General features: G+C 39.9%; 1 protein-coding gene across 4 annotated transcripts in view; it reads right to left on the minus strand.

Annotated features, from left to right (window-relative positions):
• Positions 1 to 25403, minus strand: part of MYO9A (myosin IXA) — a 2281069-nt gene that overhangs the window by 146365 nt on the left and 2109301 nt on the right. For all 4 annotated transcript variants that reach the window (XM_044077496.1, XM_044077494.1, XM_044077495.1 and 1 more), the window contains one exon: positions 8511 to 8639. In XM_044077496.1, the coding sequence (XP_043933431.1) occupies positions 8511 to 8639 (129 nt within the window). The remainder of the gene's footprint in view (positions 1 to 8510; positions 8640 to 25403) is intronic.

The raw sequence follows: 25403 nt of genomic DNA on the forward strand, positions 1-25403 counted from the left end.
TGATCTGGCAAGTTTTGTTCCTTAAGCCAAGCATGCCTTCTAAGTACAGACCCAGTGACAGCAGCCCTGTAAGATGCTTCTAAAGCGTCAAAACCACATTACAAAGTATGTTTACCAACTTGTTCTGCAGAATGCATTAAATCTTGCAATTCTGTGTGTTCAGCACAGTCAGGAATCAACATAATTTTCTGTTTAAGCAGTCCCATAACATGCTGCTGACACTTTAACATTTGAAACTGACAATTTAAAGCCCTAATGGCCAAAGTAGCAGGTGTATACCGTCTTACCCCATCTGTCAAAGGCTCTAGAATCTCTATCAGAAGGGGTAGAATTTTTGGCAGCAGTAGCCTTAATGCCTTTTGGTCCTTGGGAAATGGTCTCTGGATCCGCAGAAGGCTTCTTGAAGAGGAACTTGTGAGAGTCAGGTACTCTGTAGTGCCTGTCAGGTTTTCTGGGAGCTGGAAGTGAAGGGGTAAGGCTAGATTCCAAGACAGCATCATCTGCAATGTCCAGAACAAGAGGGATAGCTAAAGGCCTGTGTTGAGGCAGGAGTAAGAACTCCCTAAGTCTCTTTTTGGACTTAGAGTAATCCTGGCTTTCTCAGCGGAAATGCTCCCTAACAGTATGCAAGGTTTCATCGAAAAATCTTCTGGAGGGGAGGCAGAGCGAATGGAATTCTTTGTATCAGAATCCTCATAAGTAGATAAGGGCAAATCCTGGTAATCAGGAGGAGCAGAAATACCAGATCCCTGATCAGAAGAATCAGAAAGAAATTTAGTTCTAGGTCTCTTAGAGGTGGAAGGCTGGCTTCCCCTAATTAAGGTAATAAGGTCCTTCAGCCATTCTAAGCATTGGTTTTTGAGGCATATGGGCCAGAGCCTACAGTTTGGTTGTCGGTTTCCTAGGCGTAGCACGAGTTTTTGACCTGAGGGATTCGGAACTTCTGGATGGGAATGATGGCATTGGTTTAATATGAAAGTCTGTAGGCCTGAATTCACCCTCAGAAGCCAGTGTCTGCAAAGCGGCTCGGACCCATCCAAGGTAGAGACATCTGCAGGTTCCATAGTCGAAGAAGCATCTCACGGCATACTGGACTCCGAATGGGTCTCAGTAGAGGCCTGCAAATCTAAAGTAGCAGGTATCAGGGGCTGAGAAAGCGCCCCACTGAGTACCGGCGAACTGGCGACTAACTTAACGGAAGCATCGTCGGCAGTTTTGAACCTATGTGGTCTGTCTCTGTCTTTACCCTTACGTTTCTTCAGAAGATCGGTAGCCAGATGACTTAATGAAGCCATTTTGGAGTACTGAGATTGAGTATGAAGGTAATTGGCTGCAAAAATAGCCTGACAATGAATAGTTCGGGGGTTGAACAAGGCACAAAACCGACAGCGAGGGACGTCATGGTCTGGGCCTAAACTGGGGATGCAGTAAGAATGAAAATCTCTATGAGGTATTTGCTATCCACAGGCAAGACAATTGTTAACTTTTACTGACATCAGTTGGAACAAGAAAATGGATCCCCAATGGGGTACTTATCTTTTTTGAAGACTTTGGGTCTGAAACTCGAAAATGAAAATTTCAGGAGACGGCCGACCAGCACATGCGAACTGCTTCTGCTTCAGGCACCGCACGGCAAGAAAGACTGATGTAATGGCGTCGGCTGCATGTTTTATACCCCTGACGACCTGACAGCATCCGACATAAAAATCCAAAGACGCTGGCATTCAGGCCGGCTGAGGGCTACCTGCAGGCAGATAACCCAAACGTGATGACTGCAACAGTGAAACACGAAGAACATCGGAATAGTGGGTGCTAAGTGAAAGACCAGCTTTGTTAAGAGTTATTTGAATTTAGAACAGAATCTGCTACTAAAAGGGTTAATTAGTGGAGTATATAAAATATTACATGATAACTATAATAATCAGTCCGAGGAGGTTAGAAATGATCGGGAAGAAAAACTGGATAGGCAATTTACAAAGGAAGAATTGTAGCTCCCCAAGTATGCAGCAAAGCCCAGACAGTTTAGGATTTTTGCTTGGAGTTATCTGCACAGATATTTTTATACACCAAGAAGAGTTTGGAGAACTCTTCCCCAGGCAGACAGTAAACACTGGAAGTGTGATGGGAACGAGAGATGTAACTGGTAACATGTTTTTTGAGATTGTAATAAGTTGACAAATTTTACAAAATTCACTTTAATGTACTTTGTCAGAAGTGTTATTATGTCTAAGGAAATGAGTCCTCTGAGCTGGGTAACAGGATCTGAACTGCCTAGACATAGAAAGGTCTTACTAAGTCTAATGTTAGTGGTTGACAAAAAAAAATTTACTAGAAAATGGAAATGAAAATCTAATCCAACTGTAACTGAAGAAAAGAATATAGTAAAGGAGATAGAAGAAATAAAGATGGAATTTTTAGAAAAACTAAAGGGGATTTGTGGGGACAATACATGTAGAATAATGTTCAGGAAGAGAGAAGTGAAATTTAAGGGATGGCAGGAATTAAGCAATGTGTGTAATGTTGGAGTGAAGCATAACTTAAAATGTATACTGCATGAAGTCAATGAGAAACATAAGCATGGTCCGTTTTCTTTTCTGTTAATATTCAGGTACTTATGGCAATGGTGCAAACTGTAATTTAATAACAATGTTAAAAAAAGACAAACATTCTGACAGCTGGGGTATCAACGTCACTTTCAAACAGATGCACAGTTCATCTGCAAGGAAGGCAAGACAAGCTGAATGAAGGAAGAGTCCAGGTAAGCCTCCAACCTATTTTCAAACATTCTTCAATCATTTGTGAACTGGATGAAGGGCTTGTCCAAATTACGCAGGGTGGACAGCCTACTCCAACCAGCTTCCATGATAAAACATGTATCAAGGGAATCCCTTGGCAGAAATAGTCCATCCATCTGAGGAGGTGCTGAAACTTCCTCATGTGAAGGCCAGCATTCTGCACCATCCTGATGCTGGAATACATGTGAATCAAAACAGGCACTGTTTAACCTTTGCTTAATATCTTAATACTGCCGAAATGAGCAGATGGTCCCGCTGGTCACTCCTGAAAAGAATAAATTAGTTAAAAACTGGTGTCAGTATCAGTGCCATTGACCCAGAGGAATAAAACCATGATGACACTTGATCTGCTGGGATTTTTGTCACCTGAGAGTATCTATTTGTACTTCTTTTGTAGTAGCCATTTATGAAGTACTTTTGTTTTGTATACTTGTTTCACTGCTTAAATTATTGTACTTAGTTCCTTAAATTTGAATTATACACTGTTCAGACTAATGTTTTTGTAAAGTGCTTTGGAAAAAGCACTTTAATAAACTTACCTTGAAGGACTACCACCCAAGTGGCCTGAGTTTAATTAGTGGCTGCAGCACTTGACAGCACTGCCACAGGAGGATGGGCATGTCCATTCTAGGGGAAGAGCAGAGGGCACAGCCACAGTAGTACAAGTGCTGGGCATTGGCTTGCAGCTCACTAAGCCACTGCCTGGTGGTAATCGACAATAGTGAGTGCACACCTGCAAGTACTCACGGGGATAAGGCATTATGAGTCTCTGTGGTGATGTGTTATACACATCCCCCACCCTAGGGTTGCAGATATGGATTTACAGAAATGCTCTCCATTGTTGTTATGCAGACAAGAGTACAAAATCCCCTGTGTCACTCTGAATTATGGGGCCCTCCAGTTGGCTCTCAGCCAGTAAATCTGAGGGACTCTCCACTGCTATGTGACAAAAGGGCTCTAATACAACAGGGAGATGTTTGATACTCAGCAAGCAGAGTGGAAAAAAAGGACCAAGAAGAAAAAGTGGTAGCAGCAGTGATAAATATGGCAAACACAGTTCAGTTGTGTAAGATGAACTTACCATAACATTAGATGTTTGAATGATCACTGCTGCAGTAGCCAGTCCCTCCCTCCATCCCCTTGCTTTTTGGTGTGATTTTTATGCCAGGGTGTGGACATTTATTTTTTGTTGTTCTAGCATTGTTCCTTCAGGGCTCAGCCTCCTCCTTTCCGCAGGCAGGAAAGCTCAGAAGGGTTTTGCACCCAAACTTTAGCTTTAGCTGCTTGACAGTTTGGGAGCAATGAAGGTGCCCTGAAGCTTTGGGAGCAGACCTGCGAGATATAACCCATACAGCAGTGATCAGTACTATGAACATAAGTTAAATGTGGTAAAATGCTTTAAAACTGACAAGGAAAATATTACATTTAGGTACTTGTTAATATGTGAAGCTGAGTGTGAAGAGTCAATGCAAGGAAACAGGTGAGACTGCTACTTTGTTTTCTGAAGAACTGTGTGGAGGATATCTCATTAATCATTGCTGGGAAAGACTACATAATAACCATTAAAAGCACTGGATACATACAAGGTGGTCCTACAGTGCTTCAGTTTACCAAGTTAGGGAGGTATGTACAGGCTTATACAAGGGTCATGAAACTGACTGAGGTCTTTTCATCAGAGGTTCTGCATTACAGTTACTACTCAAATAAGTGCAGTTAAAGTTTTGAAACTAAAAAAAATATGTACTTCAACGGAACATGTGCATTTAGTTACAAGAGCTTCTTTACATTTAACACTGCTTTCTGTTCATGTCCCCTTGGACTGTCATCTATTAGCTATTAAGTCTTTTACTCTAGAATGCCACTGAAGGTTCCCTGTTTATTAGTTAAAAGTGGAGAACTATATAAACTGCAGTAAGCAACTGCTACTGAAGAAAAAGGAAATTTAGTTCTTAGGGTCAGTCGCTGCTAGAGGGGATGGAAAAAAAAATAGGAATGAGAAAATAAGTGGAAATGTATACAAGAAAACTACTGGAACAAAGCAAGGGAACTTTTAGAATTAAATGGGATACACTGGAGAACTTAGAAAACCAGTTAACTGTAGGGGACCTATCAGTATAATTCAAACTGGAAAAGATGAGAAAGAAGATAGAGTTCAGATAAAAAAATATAATTTTCAGAAAAAGTCACTTAAAGATGCTTTCTTTCATAATTTCTCCAAACACCAGTAGGCCCTAATGTGGCCATGGCGGAAAGATCACAACGAATAATTGTGATCTTGTGACCTAAAGTGGCGAATGTTTAAACTAGACAGCCAGTAGTGACTGTGAAGCTATTCAGAGACAATTATGAATGTTTTATACTGCAAATAAACTCATGATACAAACAATTGATAAACTGAAGACAGGGTTGTTAGTGATGTAAACGAATGATGATGAGCTAGGAAGAGTAAGTTTACTTGCAGAGAAAGCATAAGACAGACAAGAATGATATTATCTGATTGAGACTTTTGTTGCCTACGAGTTTATGAAATAGTTCATAAATCTAACTGTGCCAAAATTCTGATTCAAGGGCTCATATAAGGACAAACCAGGGTTTCTTTTTCATCCACTAAGATGATCAAGGGCAGACCCATCAGGGATGTCCACTGTCACCAATTTAATTTGTTTTATATTTAGAACTCTTAGCTGATGCAATATAGAAATCCACCATAAGAGTATGATAAGATCTAAAAAGTAAAAATATACGTATTTATGGATGATGTTTTCATTTACTTGACAAAACCCAGGATTTGAATATTCTTTCTTCAAACTTACTGAAATCTGATACATTTTAAGAATATAAGAATATAAAACAAACTTAAGCGGGGGGTGGGGGTCTGTGTGAAACTTGCCATATTAAATATCAGGGCATTTGTTGGATAAACTAAAGAGACAGTTAACAAGACTATCAATGGGTAACAGAAAGGCAGAAATCTGATTTTATGAGACAAAAAATGGTAGGACTGGAATTAGTTCAGAAAGTAAAAGTGTTATTTTTTGTGCTGCTTCTTGATTCTTATTAAATCCCAGTCTTCTCCAGTGGATGCATTTGGCCACTACGTGAAGTCAATCACAGATACGATGACAGATTTCCTACTTGGTATACCAGAAAACTGTCAGGAAAAGTTTGTGGCCAGGAAAGAAGTGGATGGACTTGGAGTCTAAGAACCTTACACTATCATAGTTCACGTTTAAAATTTGTAGTTAACAGATGAAATCTTGTGATGCTGAATGGAAATATTACTGGTTTAAGGAGCAATAATAAAGAGGAGTTTGAAATGGTATTTTTCTCCTTCATCTTACTATGGGAAGAGGGATGTGGTTCTTAAAAGAGATAATACACTGTAAGACTGAAGCCATGGTTAAATGTGCTATTACTTATTAAATAACAGTAACACAGGTGTTCTGGATTAGGGGTTTGAGGTGATGTGAAGAGAAAGAGAAGCATAATATTTTGAAAGCAAAAAAAAAAAATGTAGACGTGTGGGTAGTCAGAACCATCAGGTAAAAAAATGTGACTTAAATAATTCCCTGAAGCTGGACTTTGAATTGATGACATTTACTGCATGTTGGGATTACACTTGTTACTAGGAAAGTACAGCACTAATTTCATTATAATGGAATCTAGACATGACCTACCAATGAAAAAAGGCTAGTAAGCAAGGCAATTAACACATCATGAGAATAAATAAGTACGGCAGAGGATACAATTAATCAGAGAAGGGTTTAAAGGCACACAGAAAGATCTATATTATAAAAGCTTGGGGATATGTATGCCATTTACAATGCCTACAAATTTTAGAATGATTGCCTAGAAGTGTTTGCACACTTTTTTTTTATATTCCAGCATGGCTGTGAAGGAAGCTGTCACAGACAGATCCTACCTTTTGGGTAGCTGCACGTTGGACATGGGAGCATAGATTTGTGACAAACCAGTGGTTTAATGTATACAAACTACAGCTGCATTGTTTACTTGGAGAACTGCTTGGCAGTAAAGTGATGCTCATTCTGTGACTTAATGTTAGTAGGATTTGACAAATCAATGGATTTGAATGAACAGACACTTGTAAACAATGACAACAGCCATGAAAACAATAACTTGGAGGCTGAAATCCATAACTTCACCAAATATTGGTGATGCAATAAATATTGCAGATTATGTGGAAAAGAGAAGAAGAAACACAAAAACATTTCTGGTATAAGTGCATTTAGATAGCTGACACACATACAAAGGTTTACTGTAATGTAATGTTTAAAGGCAAACATGAATCTTGATAAAAAAAACAGTGTATAGACAATTCATGATTGATGATTATAGTTTCGGTTATCCCTGCAGTGGAACATATCAACATGAACTGGGGCTGCTTTGCAGCTGGGGTTATCTGCCATTAGTGGAGGAAAGATATAAAGATAAACCACAATGGATTTCCTGGCTTTGAGGAGTGCTAGCAGTGTGATACTTGTCAGATCGATGGAAAAATGTTTGTTTAATAAAGAACAGAAGTGAGATACATATAACAGAAAATCATTCAGTGAATATCTGCATTATTTTTTAATGTGTAAAGTCTTTTTAGAGATAATTCAGGCTTGATTGCTGCAAGTTGCAAGTATGTATGTATGTATATATTTATTTTATTTTGTTTACCAAAAGACTTCAGCTGGGCACAAAGTCCCTTGTCAGTGGGATAAAAGCTCTGTACAAAGTAAAGTATAACAATAAAACATAAAAATGAGACAGAGCATTCATGCAATTATTGTAACATTTAGACTACATAATGTCAGGACCTAGTAACACAGAAATTAGTCTAAAATATAGTAAAATATTCTAACATTATATGCAAATTCTATAGGATATATAGTTTCATAGGATCATAGAAATCAGTCTAAAATATAGTAAAATATTCTAACATTATATGCAAATTCTATAGGATATATACCGTTGATATTTGACCAGGGTAACATGGGTAGTACCTTTGAATGTACAAGTTACATCTAAAGTATATTTATTTATTTACACTTTGTTCATCAGGCACTGGGAATTGGCTCTCTGTAGCTTTGAATGTCTTATCACTTCATTATTTATTTATTTTATTTATTTATTTACATTTGTTTACTGGGAAATTCCGACTGGACGCAGGTCCTTTTTCAGCGGATGCCCGGGGAGAAAAGCTCCACATCATGTATATGATAGAGACACAAAGTTGTAGCAATAGTAAACATTACAGGTTGTTTCATTCATGACTAAACAGTGAGTGGCACAAAGCCAATCAGAAAGAAAGCATCTTTGATGAAGGCCAGACCCCTTACAGGGGCTATAACCTATCACATTCATAAATATTTACAGTGAAGTGATCAGATACTGCTAACTGACATCAAAACAAGCCCTGAGCATCTGCTTGTGAAATTATGCCTTACTATGAATCTTATTATAGTCAGAGAATACCAAGCTATGTAAAATGGTTCTGTCTGTTGCCTATTTCTGTACTGATGAAGAAGTATTCCTGACACAAGAGCAAATATGCAACAGTTAGCACTCAAAATATTTCTGTAAAAACGTTCTCATATTCAATGGCAAAGTCTTGGATATTTCCCCCATAAACAGCTGAGATAATTACACTTTATAACAAAGTAACTTTCATTTACAATTCTTTTGGGAAAATAAAACAGTGTTCCTTACCCATAACTCTTAAAAACTCTGAATAGAATTCAAAGGTCATTAGAGGATTGGGCAGCTCTCTTAACCACTGTTTGAACACACTGGCAATCACATGGATATTGTAGTCATCTAGATTCACACGATCCAGGTCTATAGAGAAAACAGAAAAAAAACATCAAACTTCTCTATCAGTTAGGTTCATTTAAAATCCATATGACATTATAAGCATTAAAATTTCTAAATTGTTTATAGATACAACTCAGTAGTATTCATTTAAGATAATTTCTTATAGCAAGCGAGATCTCAATAGCCCTAACACAAGGTCATAGCCACAGAATATCACTGTTAGCACTGATTGGCAGTGAATTTTCACAGATTTTTATATAAAGAGGTTATATGAACATACAGAAAAATCCCTGAGCTCTCCAAGACAAAATTATGCAAATGTTTGATTTTCTGCAACCACAAATACACACACACTCTCACTCAGTATATGCATAATCAACCTAAAGTCACTGTATATCAAGGTGCAAATGTTTATATTTATTAATTTCTTAATTAGGAAAGCTTTCTAAACCCACGTCTTGTGGGAAGGGAAAGCTGGGAGTATTCTCTAATTAAATTACTTGTTCAGATGTACGGAATGTACAAGGGGAGACTCAGGGAACCAAACTCAGGGCTACAGGATAAACATCATTAGTAGCTCATAACCTTAACTCTCTGTGATGCCACAGCAGAAACGTTATTCCAAATTTAAATATTCTCATCATACAGAATCAGAATACAGTGGTATTCCTTCCCATAATGCATTTAATGAGACCTACTTGCAACATTACTCTGAAATTTCTTGCTGGCAACACATACACTGGTCAGACTAAAAAGTTGCCTGGAACATTGAATGGGGTAGCAACATAGTTACTGCTAAGAAATCAAATAAAACTTGTATTTGTACAAATACTCAAAATTTTAATAATACTATAAAAGAAGAAGAGCACCATCAATGTTGCACAACAGAAACAGTGGTGTGTACCATGCTAGATACAATGTAATTTTAATAGAACTGCTACAGATCTGATTGAAAATGTTCTCAGGAGGTGGCCCAAAACATGCATAGTCTTTGCCTTAAATAAATGTTACGTTAGAACTTACATATACACTAAAGTATCTGTACCGAGTCACTTACTTTATAAGATGATTTCCCAAAATGAAAAGGTTATTCATATCTGAAATGGCTGAAATACATCGCACCACTCTTAGATGAATTGACATTAACACTCACTTTATTTAGCCATTCAAATAGTTTCAATACATATGGACAGAAAGCTAAACAATTTGACAAAGATGTTAAAACGTTCCAATTTTAATGTCATCAGCATATTTAGATAGCCAAAAAGTTTTATTAAGAGGCAAAAATGAAAATACAGAGTTGAACAGTAAAGGGACTAAAATGGATCTCTGTGGAACACCAGTAGTAGTCTCTGGCCATTCCGAAAGTGGCCCTGAACTTTAGAGCATTGACATCTACATCTAAGCAAATACATTACCCATTCAATAATATAAGAACTTATGCTTTAAGGGGAATTCTTTATTGCTGCATAAGGGATACTATTAAAAGCCTTTGACAGATCTAAGTTGGTACTCCCACATTAATCCCATTCATCTGAGGCTTCATTACTAGTTTCATAACATACAGTCAGACTGGTAACAGTCTATCTTTTCTTTGTGAAACCAAGTTGTTTAAGATCAACAAGAGCTACTACATTCACATGGGTGTTTGGAAGTGATAAATACCTCTCAAAGCACTTGCCCATAACTGATGTCAGACTTATTAGACAATTGCTAGTAGTATCATAAAAAGATCCACACTTATACATCGGTACGATATTTGCCAGCTTCTGTGAATCACTAACAGTACTGGTCACTAATAACATGTTAAATAAATAGGTTAAAGCGCGTATCAGCTGACCAGGAAGGTTATGAATGAAACAACCTAGTACAGAGTCAGGGAGAGCACCCCTACTGTTCTTTTTAACTATATTTAATGCATATTTCAGCATATCCTTTGTAATTAATGGACATGAAGTATGAGATACATCACTAACTACAGTATTTGATTAAACTGAGGTGATGACAAAGACCTTTAAAACTTCAGTTATTTCAGAAGAATTACAAAGAACTGCACCCAGTTAAGAATAGGAACATGTCTACTGTTAGCCTTTTTGATACTGCTGACAAAAATATAAAACTTTTTCAGATCAATATTCTTAGACAGCGACTCTTTGCAACCAGTTTTAGATGTCTTAATTCAATTTTTCAATGCTCTACAAAATTAATTTTTTCTTTAAGGAACTTGAACGAAATACTTTAAATAATTTGTGGTGCCTTCTATTTTGAATTACTAAGTTTAGTTAGTTGTCTACTCTGCCATAGTGGTGAAATCCATTTTTGGTCTATTAATCTATTAGCTGTGAGTATTTCCACTTAAACAATTGCCACATTGCTGATTGCACAGATGACGGTTCAGTGTTCCAATCTAGGCCAGTAGTGTTTTCAAAAAGTGACTGATCTCTAATCTTCGAGTAGTCATAACTTGTTATAACAAATTTGGAATTAATATATGAATCTACCGTAAATACTAAAGTCAAATTATCAGGGGTCCTTAATGTGGGAAGAGATTTTAATATTATGAATTTTACTACAAATCTTAGCAAGTAATCGATCCTAATTGTTATTACTTTGAGTATGAAAATCAATCATCTGGACCATATCTCTCAATGTAATTAAGTCACAAAATTCATATTTGATTGCTGAGCTGCAATTATGAAAATTAAAGCCACCAGGATGATCAAGTTTTTAAAGTTCTGTTTCTTAACCGGGAATTCTATATATATTGAGTCTGCCGCTCGGCATTCACTGTTCCAAGGTATGGGCCGATGGGCTAAATTTAACTGAGAAGGAAGAATTTATTCTATAGGTATGGATGTCTTGGAAATATTAAGTCATCAAGGTATAGTTGCTATTAATTTTTAATTGATGCCAAATGAGTTTCCTGTTTAGGTCACCAGTAGTTATTTTAAATAAAAGGTTTCAAACAGTAAAGCATCCTTTAATGCCCTGCATGTCAGCTATAGGTCTCATCTGAGAAGGCCAAAATACACAAAGAAGTGAGAAAATTCCTGTGATCTTTGGCTATAAGACAAGCCTCAAAACCGTTTGATTCTCACACAAAGAAGTGAGAAAATTCATGTGATCTTTGGCTATAAGACAAGCCTCAAAACCGTTTGATTCTCTCTCTATGAGGAGTATTTGTTCTTTCTCCAGCTGCACCAGAATACATAACAGAGTTCAGTGTTCCATAACTGTTATAAAAACAGCTCTATACAAACACACAATTACCTCTTTGAAACTGCTCTTGACCTATGGAGGATCAGGTGGGCATCACAACGTGCTCTGCAGACATTAATAGGTATCAAATAAAAAAAAGTACAGTCTAAATATGTTTTGTGTCTGTGTCTATGTATGCATGTAAAAATATACACACATACATATATATCTATATACACCCACATGTGTGTGTTGCAAAGTGGAAAAGGGGATGTAATGTATAGCTTTAAGAGTTTTTGCAACTTTAGCCTTTGTCAAGAGTTTCCGTATAAACATTACAGGACCTGATAGCCTGTGTTTCTTGTGCAGTCTAAAGTAAAAAGCAATAAAGATAACCAGCTGTGACCAGTGTCAATGTCATTATCTGAAAATAAAAACAAACAGTTCAGGAAACATAGTGGAAGGTGTATTATAATGGGTCGCTATTGGCTTACTGAAGTTTCAAAACTTTGATCATCATACAGCCGAGACCATATTATTGAAGTTTTGAAACTTTGAAACTAAACTAAACTAACTAAATAAATAAAAACAATTTTTTTTTTTTTTGCATTTTTGCAGGGGGACAAGCCCCCCTGCCCCCCCAACATGGGTGGCTGCATCCCCTTAAACCCCCTGCTAATTAAATATACCAACTCCAAGATTGCACCACATTGCGGAAAAGGGTAAATTTCCCATTCCACACTGTACGGCGATCTCCATTCAAAACATTTAAAGTTTCAAAACTTCGATACATGGTCTTGGCCGCATGACATTCAACGTTTTGAACCTTTGGTAATCCAGCAGGGACTCATAACATAAAATTTATTACAGTATAATTTAAACATCACAGACTTTGTCTTCCTTGCATTTTGTCAAGCAGTTAATATTCAAAACGCATCATATAAATTTAAACATAAAACAATCACATGACAATTAAAAGGCTCCTCAGTAAATAAAACTAATGTTTAAAACCTTGTTTTTTTCAAAACTGGCTTTAAAGAAACAAAATTACTGTTGAGTATGGCATGTCTCGCAAGTCTGAATTTTAATGCTTGTGGAAGTTTACAGAACAGTAATAGGTGGTGATCTGATTACTGTCACTGCTGAATATGTTGATACGAACTGATAACCCAGCTAAATGCTACCTCCCCCTCCAGGTTTGAATTATTACAAAGGAGAAAATAAAAAAAATTAAATGGAGGATTAGAAGTGTGCTGATCTAAATCTGCCAGGTGTAGGGCGAGGCATATTTTAAACTCCAGAGCTGAACAGAAAACACCAGTAATTTAAATTTTGGATGATGAAGGTCTTAGGCATCTAGTAAAGGAATGCACCAGAATGAATAAAATACGCCCAGGCACAGACGGCTAAAGACCTGACTATGACCCAGATGACAAGAGCTGAAATAGTGGCTCTGCTACTGGAAAAAGACAAAAGTGAAATTAGTTGCCCATGCTGAAAAGACAAAAGTGAAATTAGTTGCCCATGCTGACTTCCCATTCTTGGGGGAAGAATTGATGGTTCCTGTTGTCAAACTGCTTGTATGAGAACAGTAACCATGTCTGGGAAAATACGGAATTGGTGTTCACACATCAGCGATTTTACCCCATGATGATGCGTGTTTGTGGCATTTACACATCAGGGAGGGGTGTATGAAGCCCTTGAAATGATGCATGTGTACATAACAGTCACTGGAAGAGGGGTTAAGGCCATAAGGTAAATGTCTCCATAGCCGTTGCTCATTATGATACAGGCTGCTGCTCTGAGAAGGAAAGCTGTGTAGTTCTGAGGTCAAGAGACAAACAAGAAAGGTGTACAACATGCCCATGTCAGTGGGAGGGACAGACTGATATGTTTTATGGGATGAGGAAGGCTCAGCTAGCATGCAGATGACAGACTGCAGGAAGAAGCATAAAACAACCTCATGGCTGCTGGGATAACAGTCTCCTTTGATGGCTCTTATCTCTGTATCAAGAATATATTTTCCAGGGGAACAAATGGGCACAAGCCTCATTGTAGAAAGTATGATGTGGGCAGGAATGGGGTCAAAAGTCATAAAACTGAAAAAAAAGAAAAAAAAAGTAAAGTACATCATAAGCTTCTAAGACAGGTGGATGGCAGGCCCCAGGGGTATTCAGATGGAGTCACTGTTAGCACTGTGTGGTTCATAGTAAATGGTAAACTTAAGAAACCAAAAACAAAGACAATATGTATTTCAACAAATGGCTAAGTTTCTGGTGTCATTCTAAGGGGATCCAGTTTCTGTCGGCCTGGAATGACATGACTGATAGACCTCAATGCTTTGCCAGAGATGGCCTGCATCTGTCTTCCCTGGGCTTCTGGATACTGGCCAAGGCTCTTGCCACCCCTATAGTGCCTTTTTTTAGGTGGTGTTCCAAAGACCAAATTACCACTGTAACAGCTACAAACAAATACAATCTGAGGGTCATGTGGCTCAATGCTAGAAGTCTAAATCTAAAAATGCACTTGCTCAAAGCACTCCTTAAAATGGAAAACATCGCCATTTGTGCTGTAACAGAGACCTGGTTCAAGGCAGCAGAAAGCACCCCTGCACTACCAGGCTATAACTCATTCAACTCCTTTCAGCCCCAGAACTTGGATAGAAGCTCCAAAGGTGGTGGAGTTTCCATATTCATAAAGGATGCGCACACCTCCAGACTGGTAGCCCAACATAACGCATCAGAGATATTTCAGGTGCAGCTAACACTGGGTAAGACAGCAATTCAGGTCATAGCCTGCTATAGATCCCCAACCATGTCCCAAGATTCAAACTCCATGTTCCTAAGTTCCCTAGAGAATAATAGGGTCCAACCTAGTACTCTCATACTGGGCGACTTCAACTACCCCTCCATTAACTGGGAAAGCTACTCACGTACCAACACACTTGCTCAACATTTCCTGGAATTCATTAATTCCAATTCCCTGGACCAGCTCCTTCTTACCCCCACTAGAGGTAGCAACATCCTTGACCTGGTCATTACTAACATAGGTGACCGTTCCTCTACACCAATAGTCAACTCCTCCCTGGTTAGACCTGACCACAAACTAATCAGCTTGGAAATCCACATCCCTCCCACCCACCCCGCAAAAGTAACCACCACGAAAAACTTCTCCAAAGCTAAATTTGGGCTCCTAAAAACAGAGGTGGCCAACTTCATGACACCCATACAAATGCAGAATAATTGCATGACCGCCGAATCATACACCAATGCATTGTACAAACACGTACACAAATCCATGGATCTCACCATACCCAATAGAACCAAGAGGCACTCCTCCAAAAAAAGAAAGCCAATCTGGTGGTCCCCTGCCATAAACAAACTCCACAACAGAAAGGGGAAACTGATGCGCAATAAGGTGAAGTCCCAAGACTGTAGAAACCCCCTTATCAGCCTCAACAAAAAGTTGAGATCCCTCATCAAATCCTCTAAAGCTAGCTATGAAAACAGAATTGCAGCAGATAATAAAGACAACCACAAGGCCTTCTATAGTTATGTAAAGAATCTCCATGGCTATACCCTGCACAACGGTACCTCCTACACCGAGCCATTAGATATTGCCAATATACTGGCTGACAGATTCAGTGCCAACTTTACCACTCTCTCCCCCACCAAAGGACCAATCATAATATGAGTAGATTGCCAGGCACCCAATATTACTGTTGCACAGGTTAAAACAGCACTGTCCAAGGCCAAGAATACAGCTTCTATGGGACCTGACAATATCCCTGGCTGTGTTCTACATGAACTACAGAGTGAACTGGCACCTCACCTATGTTCTCTGTTCAATCACAGCCTCACCTCAGGCTTTGTCCCTACAGAATGGCGCACTGCTACAGTCATCCCTCTCCACAAAGGAGGAGTGACCACAGATCCCTGGAACTACTGCTCCATTAGCCTGACGAGTCTGATATGCAAAGCTATGGAATGCATCATCATGGACGTAATAAACAAGGATATAGGGAAACTCCAAACTCTAGATCCAACACAGTTTGATTTTGTGAAGGGTAGATCATGCCTGCTCAACCCGGTCGATTTCTTTGAGTCAGTCAACAGAGCTGTGGATGAAGGCAAGGTGGCTCATACAGCCTACCTTGATCTGGTCAAAGCCTTTGATACCATTACCCACTTAAGAATCATAGAAAAACTCACTAAGCTAGGCATCAACCCCTAAATCATTAGGTGGGTTGCAAACTGGCTTACAGATAGAACTCACAGTGTGAAAGTAGCTGATTCCAAATCAGACTGCTGACCAGTCATAAGTAGAGTCCCACAGGGTTTGGTTCTGGGTCCTCTCTTGTTTGGTATCTACTTCTCTGAAGTCCAGGCCAACACGAAGGGACTCTGGCTGACAAAGTTCACAGATGATTGCAAGTTGGGAGCTATTATTAACTCCCCAAGTGATGTTGACATCCTACAGAAAGGCATCACTGAGACCAATGACTGGTGTCAGAACCATGGCCGTAAGTTCAATTCCAAAAAATGTGTCATCATCCACTTTGAGAAAAAGCCGGCTCCCATGAATTACCACATAGATGGTAGTCCACTGAACACAGAAGGCATTATGAGATATCTGGGAACACAGGTTGACAGCAACCTCTCTTTTGACCACCACATTGCCACTGTGGTCAGAAAGTCCTTCTATGTGGCATATTTCATTACTAAGGGTTTTGCATCCAGGAAGAAAGAGGTCATTGTCTCCCTCTACTCTTCCCTCATTAGGCCAATCATCGGGTACAATGTCCCATTTGGCATGTACCTCACTAGACACCTGCAACAACTGGAGAGGCTACAAAAGTACCTCACAAAGAGGATCCTAGGCCTGAAACACTTCTATACGGACAGACTCAAAAGACTCCAACTATTCTCTGTCTCATATTGCCTACTTAGAGGCAATCTGCTTGACTTACAAAGCCATGTCTGCCCCAGCTCTGTTGGTAATGCTACATCTAAAGAAATCCCAATCTCTCCCCAGCAAACGCTCCAGAGACCTCAACCTCATTACCACAATCAACAGAACAAGCTGGAGGGACAAGTTCATAACCCAGAGACTGCCCATTCTATGGAACAGACTTCCCATACATGTCAAACAGAGCACCTCACTGGCCTTCTTCAAGTGAAATATTGATGAGTGGATGGGAAAAATAAAATTCACCCCGGGGTTCACTCCAGTGGCTCTAATCGACAGAGGCACTGGGAACTACAGTCAGGTGGCACGATGTCAGGGTAATCCTATGGGCTAGGCTTGTAAAAATTCCAGGAACATTAGCCTAGTACACACCTATGAATCATTCTCCAAATATACAAACTGCTAGCAAACTCTGTACATCTGAGGGCTTATATATGTTGGCACAAAAGGATACGCATATGGAGGGCTGTATGCTGGTACAACATGTGGTATATCTGTCAGCTTGTATGCTGACACCATAAATAATACATCCAAGAGCTTGTATGCTGATACCATATATATATATATATATATATATATATATATATATATATATCTATATATATAATACATCAGACAGCATGCATGCTAGCACCATACATAATACATCAGCCAGCTTGGATGCTGACACCATATATAATACATCAGACAGCTTGTATGCTGACACCAAATATAATAAATTTGACAGCTTTTACGCTGGCACCATACATAATACATCAGACAGCTTGTATGCTTGCACCATATATAATACATCTGACAGCTTGTATGCTGACACCATACATACTACATCTGACAACTTGTATGCTGACACCATATATAAAACATCTGACAGCTTGTATGCTGACACCAGACATAATACATCAGACAGCTTGTATGCTGGCACAGGACATGGTAGAGAGGTTCAATGAACCCTCCTGCTACCATTACTAGACAGAGATCAAGTAATGACTCAGTCACCTAAAAAAGAATCATCACAGTGTAACTACAACAACAAAAGCATCCAGTGTAATACTTCAAGTACCTTTAATTCAGTCCCGGGAAATAAAAAGTACAGTTTTGTACCTACCATAAATGTAGATGTTCGAGTGTATACACTGCTGCAGTCATTACACTTGGGTTATCCTGCCATCAGGCGGTCCCTCAGTCGGCCAGAGTTCCAAAGTCTTGGTCCGGCGTCGGTTGCTGTCGCTTGTTCCCTGATGTCAGTGTGCCAGGGGTATATAAGATGCAGCCGACGCCATTTTCTTCAGTTTTTCTTGCTCCAGATGTCAGGTGCCCCTAAAAAGGTAGGCAATGTAAATTGCTAATAAAACATACATAAGAAAAGCAATCAAAAACTTTCAGTTACCAGCAAATACACCCCATAGGTAGCAAAGGGTAGAAGGCCTAGGTAAGTACCAGCAAGGAAGAGGGGAAGGAGGGAGGGTAACCTAGACTGCAGCAGTGTCTACACTCGAACATCTACATTTATGGTAGGTACAAAACTGTACTATGTTCATCGTGTTACACTGCTGCAGTCATTACACTTGGGTAGAATCTCAAAGCTGAGGTAGGGTGGCTGGTTCTATAAGGCATTAAGGGTGGCTATAAAGCCCTGCAGCACTGCAGTGGCAAAGCCAGCTCTGGATTTAGAATAAAGAGGCAGATGGTAATGCTTGGTGAAGGTATGTACAGAACTCCAAGTTGCTGCTTCCAAAATGTCCTTGGTAGGTACTCCTCTGAGGTAGGCAGTTGAAGTGGCTGTTGCCCTGGTGGAATGAGACCTAATACTGTTAGGTACAGCTTTCCCATGGTATGTATAGCAGAAACGTATACAGTGCCCTATCCATTTTGAAATGGTCCATTTTGAAATGGCTTTTCCCTGTGCTCCTGCAGCATATGCTGCAAACAATTGCTCAGTTTTCCTGAAAGCTTTCATTTTGTCCAAGTAGAAGTGTAACTGCCTGTGTATGTCCAATGAATGCAGAAGTCTCTCCCCTTTATTCTGTGGATTTGGATAAAAAGTTGGCAAGTGAATAGTTTGGTTTAGAGCCACACTTGATACCACCTTTGGCATAAAAGTAGGGTTTGTTCTTAAAGACACCCTGTCTTGGTGGAAAATGATGAAAGGTTCCACTGCCATTAGTGCCTGTAATTCTGAAACTCTTCGTACTGAGGTTATTGCCAGGAGCAGAGCAGTTTTCCAAGAGACATATTTTAAGTCTGCTGAGTTAGCTGGCTCAAAAGGAAGTAAAGTAAATTTTTCCAAGATGAGGTGCTCTACGGGGCAGTCTTATGTTTTTAGCCCCTCTGAGGTACTGTTTTAGCAAAGGATTAGAAAAAATTGGTGGGTCTGTGTTGTAATGAGCAGAGATGGCAGAGGCGTGGATCTTAATGGATGAAAAGGAGAGGCCTTTGTCCAGCATCTCAGTTAAGTATTGTAGTATCTGAGGAATATTTGGGACAAGAGGGTCAAGGCTGTGAGCCTGGTTCCAGGCACAGAATCTCTTCCATTTATCCGAATAGGCTTTCCTGGTGCTAGGCCTTCTGGCCTCCATAATGACATCCATAACAGCTTTGGAGAGAGGCATTGCTTGCTTGACTAAGGAATCTTCCATGCAGCCAGGTTTAAAGTCTTGAGCTGGCTGTGAAGTATCTGATTGTTTTGCTGAGTCAGATGATGTGGTATTTGAGGCAAAATCCATGGTGGACCTTGTGTTAAGTTCTTTAAGATTGGGTACCAGTGCTGGCGTGGCCAGTCTGGGGCAATCAGGATCATCTTTGGCTTTTCTTGTCTGGCTTTTAGGAGTACCTTTGAAAGGAGAGGTAGTGGTGGGAAAGCATATACTTGTAGGTTTTTCCAGCTGAATGACAGGGCATCCACTTTCCATGCTTGTGGGTGGTAAGTCCTTGTGCAGAAATTCTGTAGCTGGCAATTCATTGGGGATGCAAACAGATCTATGTCTGGGCTCCACCATTTTTGTGTTATCATTCTGAATATCTGTGGATGTAATTTCCACTCGTGCGGATCCATGATGTTTCTGCTTAAGTCGTCTGCCAGTGTGTTTTTCTCTCCTGGCAGGAATCGTGCTTGCAGATGAACTTGATAGGTTAGAGCTGTGTTCCACAAGGTCATGGCTTGTCTGCAGAGGGGATATGAATGATTGCCCCCTTGCTTGTTTATGTACCACATAACTGTGGTGTTGTCTGTCTTTAGTAGTAGTTGTCCTGGATGCAGAAGGTCCTTGAAAGCTATAAGGGCATTTTGTACGGCTAGCATCTCTTTTTGATTGATGTGAAGATGTCTTTGTTCTGCGGGCCATTTGCCCCGAATACATTTTCCTGCCATGTGTGCTCCCCAGGTGTAATCCGAAGCATCTGTTGTCAGCGTTTGCCTGGCTGTGGGTTGAGTGAAAGGCTGTCCCTTGTTGAGGTGACAGGCTTGAACCCACCATCGAAACTCCTGTTCAAGGCAAGGAATAAGTGGTATTACTGTTTCCAAACTTTGACAGTGTTGAGACCAGACACTCTTTAGGTACCATTGTAGTTTCCTCATATGCAGTCTGACATATGGAATTAGTAGTATGCAAGATGCCATGTACCCCAAGGCCTGCAGAATTTTTCTTGCAGGGAGTTGGGTTTTTGTTGCCATCAATTGGAAATACTGAGTCAGTTATCCTTGCTTGTCTGGTTTGAGATAAGTCATCTGGGCCATTGTATTTAAGCTGGCACCCACGAATATTATCTCTTGTGAGGGCACTAGTTTTGACTTCTTTTTGTTTACTGTGTACCCTAGGCAAATTAGCAATCTTTTTACAAACGCCAGATGCTTTAGAAGAATGTATTTGCTCTCTGCTTGAATAAGGCAGTCATCCAAGCATGGGTAAATTTGAATTCCTTTTTGTCTGCAAAATGCAATTACTGGTGCCAGGCATTTTGTAAAGACCCTGGACGCAGTAGATAAGCCAAAGGGCAGTGCAGAGAATTGGTAATGCATTGAACCAGCTAAGAATCTGAGGTATCTTCTGCAATTTTGTCTGATAGGGACATGCAGGTATGCCTCCTTGAGGTCCAAAGTTACGAGCCAAGCTTTCTTGCCCAGCATGGGAAGAAGCTGCTGTAGTGTCAACATTTTGAATTTTGGAACATCCAGGTAAGTATTTAGAGAAGAAAGATCCAGAATGGGCCTCCAGGCTTTGTCCTTTCTGGGAACCAGAAAGGGTCTTCAGTAAAATCCTTGTCCTTGCTCCTGTGCTGGTACCTTTTGAATAGCTCTCATGTCCATGAGTGCTGTAATTTGTCTTTGAGCCTCTGCCCATTGATTTGGTGGCAGATTTGGCATTCCTTTTAACCTTGGCAGAGTGTGAAAGTGGAACCTGTAACCTTGAGATACAATATTGAGAACCCATTTGTCTTTGGTGATCATATGCCAATTGTGATAGAAAAGTGTCAGTTTTCCCCCCAAGGGGGCTGCCAAGAGAGAAGTGCTTGGTAGCTGTAGTGGGAAGTCATTGGGGCTGTTTTTTATAAGGTTGAGGCCTGTCTTCCCCTTCTTTCTGGGTTGAAGCACCCCACTGTCGAGGCCTGTAAGAACCTTGTGGTTGACATCTGCCTCTTGGACGTCTGTATCTGCCCCTTTGAGGTCTGTCTGAAACTGGAAAGGACCAATTTTTCGTTGGCCAATTTCTGCTAAATCGAGGAGGCTGAACCTGTAAGAAATCCTTCACCGTTTGCATAGATTTTGCCTTATCCTCCATTTTCTTTAATACCTCTTCTGCCTTAACTCCAAATAAAACATCCTGCTGCAAAGGTGCATCCAATAATTTTGCTTTAACATGATCTGGTAAAGTCTGCTCTTTTAACCAAGCATGTCTTCTAATGACAGACCCTGTAACTGCTGCTCTACAGGAGGCCTCTAATGAATCAAAACCACATTGCAAAGTATATTTTCCCACTTGTTCAGCTGCATGCAATAAATCCTGCATTTCCTTATAGTTAGGAAGATCTGAATTTGGAAGCATTTTTTGTTTCAACTGAGACATCAAAAATTGCTGATATTTAAGCATGCGAAACTGGCAATTTAAGGCCCTCATTGCTAAAGTTGCAGATGTATATACTTTCTTCCCCCATCTGTCTAATGCTCTGGAATCTCTGTCAGAGGGAACTGGATTTTTTGCTGTAGAGGCCTTTACTCCTTTGGGACCCTGGGAAATAGTTTCAGGGTCAGCAAGAGGGCTTTTATAAATAAATTTGTGAGAGTCAGGGACTCTGTAATATCTGTCTGGCTTAACTGGAGCAGGAGGTAAAGAATCAGGATTTAAACTGGATTCAGAATACACATCATCCACAATATCTAACATAAGCGGAATAGCAAGGGGTCTGTGTTGAGGTAATAAAAGAAAATCTCTGAGCCTTTTGTTGGATTCTGAATAATCCTGGCCCTCCCAATGGAAATGCTCCCTCACGGTATGTAAGGTTTCCCCAAAGGAGTAGCCCTCTGGTGGACAGGCTGAAGGAATTGATTCCTCAGCATCAGAATCCTCATAAGGGGGTAAAGAGTATCCTTGGTCTGAGGATGAATCTGAAGAGATGGACACCTGGTCGGATGAGTCATAGTCTGCATCCTGTCTAGGCCTTTTATCAGGAGGAGGGTGGGACCCCCTGATCAGAGTAATTAAGTCTTCTGCCATTTTGAGCATCTGTTTCTTAGGCATGGAGGCCTGTCCTGGTGAATGTTGAAGTTGTTTCTTTGTTTTTAAAGGGGTTTTAGACTTAGCAGAAGATTTAATGATTAACTGAGTAGGTCTGAAAACACCCTCTGAAGCTGTGGGTTGTTCAGTTGCTCCGGATCCCTCTGAAGGGTTAGTCTCGGTAGGCCGTAAATCTGGTGTATCCGAAGGCCCAGCCATCTCCACGTGGGAGTCAGAGGTGGCCTGTGGTTCCAAAGAAGCGGTCGTCAGGGGCTGCGAAGGTGCCTCGCTGAAAACCGGAGAACCGGCGACTGGTCTAGAAGAGGCTTCGTCGTCAGTTTTGGGCCTCGGATGCCTATCCTTGTCTTTGTGCTATTTGTGAATCCCGGTCATCGGTTGTTCCGACAGCATGGTGTAATTGAATTTTCTGCCAAAATAATGTCGGGCAAAATCAAACCGACGTTTAATACTGCGCTTGTTAAACCTAGCACAAAACTGACAACCTGTGACGTCGTGGTCTGGGCCTAGGCATGGGATACAATAAGAATGGAAATCCTCATGAGGTATTTGCTTCCCACAAGAAATACAATTATGAACGTTTACTGACATCGGTCTGAAGCAAGAAAAAGTTTCCCCAACGGGGTACTTAGCTTTGTAGAAGACTTCGGTTCTGGATTCGGAATGAAAATCTCAGGAGTTGGCCGACCGGCACTTGCGAACTGCTTTTGCTTCGGGCACCGCGCAGCAAGAAAGACTGGAGAAAATGGCATCGGCTGCATCTTATATACCCCTGGCGCACTGACGTCAGGGACGAAGCGACAGCAACCGACGCCGGACCAAGACTTTGGAACTCTGGCCGACTGAGGGACTGCCTGACGGCAGGATAACCCAAGTGTAATGACTGCAGCAGTGTAACACGATGAACATCCAACATCTATACACAATAGTTATACATATTTTTAGATACTGAATGCTCAAAATTAGATTACAGCATACCTAGAACCAAGTATTTAATTACAAATTCACAATTCAATATTAGCATCTCAGTCTTGCATGTGTCAGAAGAGCATGATAGAATTTATGCTATTTACTCTGTACAACGGAATGTAGGGATCAATTACTTGGATCTGAGAGTGTGGACCCACATAACATGTTACAAGAGTGAAGGGTAGACGGGGGTTCTTATAGAGGCATTCAAGAGGACATAGAACTAGTGCAGAAACTGTATGGGGTGAGGGACAGGAGACAGAATGCTAAATGCAATAAAAAAGTACAGATACTGGGTAAACGCTCAGTATTCACCTCAAGGCGAAAAAATAACAACAAAATAACAAACAAACAAACCAAGACTGAAGGAAGAAAACAAAATGTAATGAGGAGTTAGCGCATTCACGATCCAAACTGATCGCTTCTTCAGACACAAATCATTCTACTGAACAGCCAAATTTAAATTAAAAGACAGCCTATCATAGTGGAGAATGTACTAACTAAACTGAAAAGTGCATTTATCTAAAAGCTTTAATTATTTAAACGCTAAAAATATTTAAAAAATATACAACTATTAGTAAAATGCATAAATAGCACATATTAACACAAAAAAATTTACATAATTTTAATGTTTCAGTGGTCTGGCTTTCAAAATAGGTTTAAGTGATACCATACCATTAATTCCAGGGGGTTTATCAGCCTGCAGTTTCATAATCCACTTCTGTTCAAACTCCTCTGTTCTGTTCTTAATATCTACACCTCTCAAGTTTTCTGATAAAATCTCTAATACAAAAAAGTTAAAAACATGGTGCATCCCATTTTCTTGTACATGCTTAGCCAGTGCACTAGTTCATATGTTCCAGGATTCTGTCTTTAAGGCATCTGTTTGTCTTCCCTTTAAACTTTTGTGTACCATCCAGGTCATGTTGGATAAATGGGACTTCAGTAATTTGTTTTACTCCAAATAGTATACCTCGTATTTTTGGAGAGGTGCTAAGGAAACTCATATTGCGAAATAAGTACATCCTTGCTCATGGCAAGCCTTGTCTTAGGCATAAATACCTTGAACATTTCTATAGATTCAGCGTGGTTCATCACTCAGTCTTTTCATCCAGTACAAAATAATACATGAAAAAGCTAAGATCCAGCTATGAGCCATAACCAAAAGGTGTAAGTAGGTCAAGTAGAGGTTTCAGTACCAAAGTTGACTCTTCAATCAACTGCAATATCTTTAAGCCTCTTTTGACACCAAACAGTATAACATTGATTTTGCTTTCATTTTAAACCAACTACTTAAAGCCATCAGAAAGAGCGGTAAAATTGCTCTCAAGTGTTTTTCTCTTCTACTGGCAATGGTAAACAGCTCAAAATCACCCAACCATCTGATCACAGCAAAGTCGTAGAAGTGAATGGTGTGGCTTTAACAAAGTATGGAAGGAGGGTCCCAGGACAAAGTTTTAACATTTTGCATCTTACATGCTACCTTCTCTGAAACCCAAGGACCAAATGTGTATTTGTCACTTCCACCTTAACTTACACTGTTCTTGGAGACATTTAAGTGACTTCAGGGGGACAAGTCTGTCAAGTACTGATCAAAGAACCATTTCTTCAAAGACCATTTCTGTGAATTTTCAAAACTTCTCTTGAGACTGTGCAACCTTGGAGGATGCTATGTTAAACATGGGGGTGCAGACCCCTACACGAGAGATGTAGAGGGATTGCTACAATTTGACCAAGGGCAATAATAATTTTTTTTAAATTGTTTTCACTGAAATGATCAGTTGATTGATCAGAACTAAAACTACTCCAGTTCTTTCAGCTTCAGTCAATTCAAGCATTCAGTTGCAGTGATTCACAGGATATGCAACATTCAGTCTGCTGACTGTAGAGGCTGATGCCACATCAATTAAGTGAGCCCATGCATAAC

The sequence above is a fragment of the Protopterus annectens genome, chromosome 7.part0 (assembly GCF_019279795.1).
Source record: "Protopterus annectens isolate FY-2018-M chromosome 7.part0, PAN1.0, whole genome shotgun sequence".
NCBI classification, from domain to species: domain Eukaryota; kingdom Metazoa; phylum Chordata; order Ceratodontiformes; family Protopteridae; genus Protopterus; species Protopterus annectens.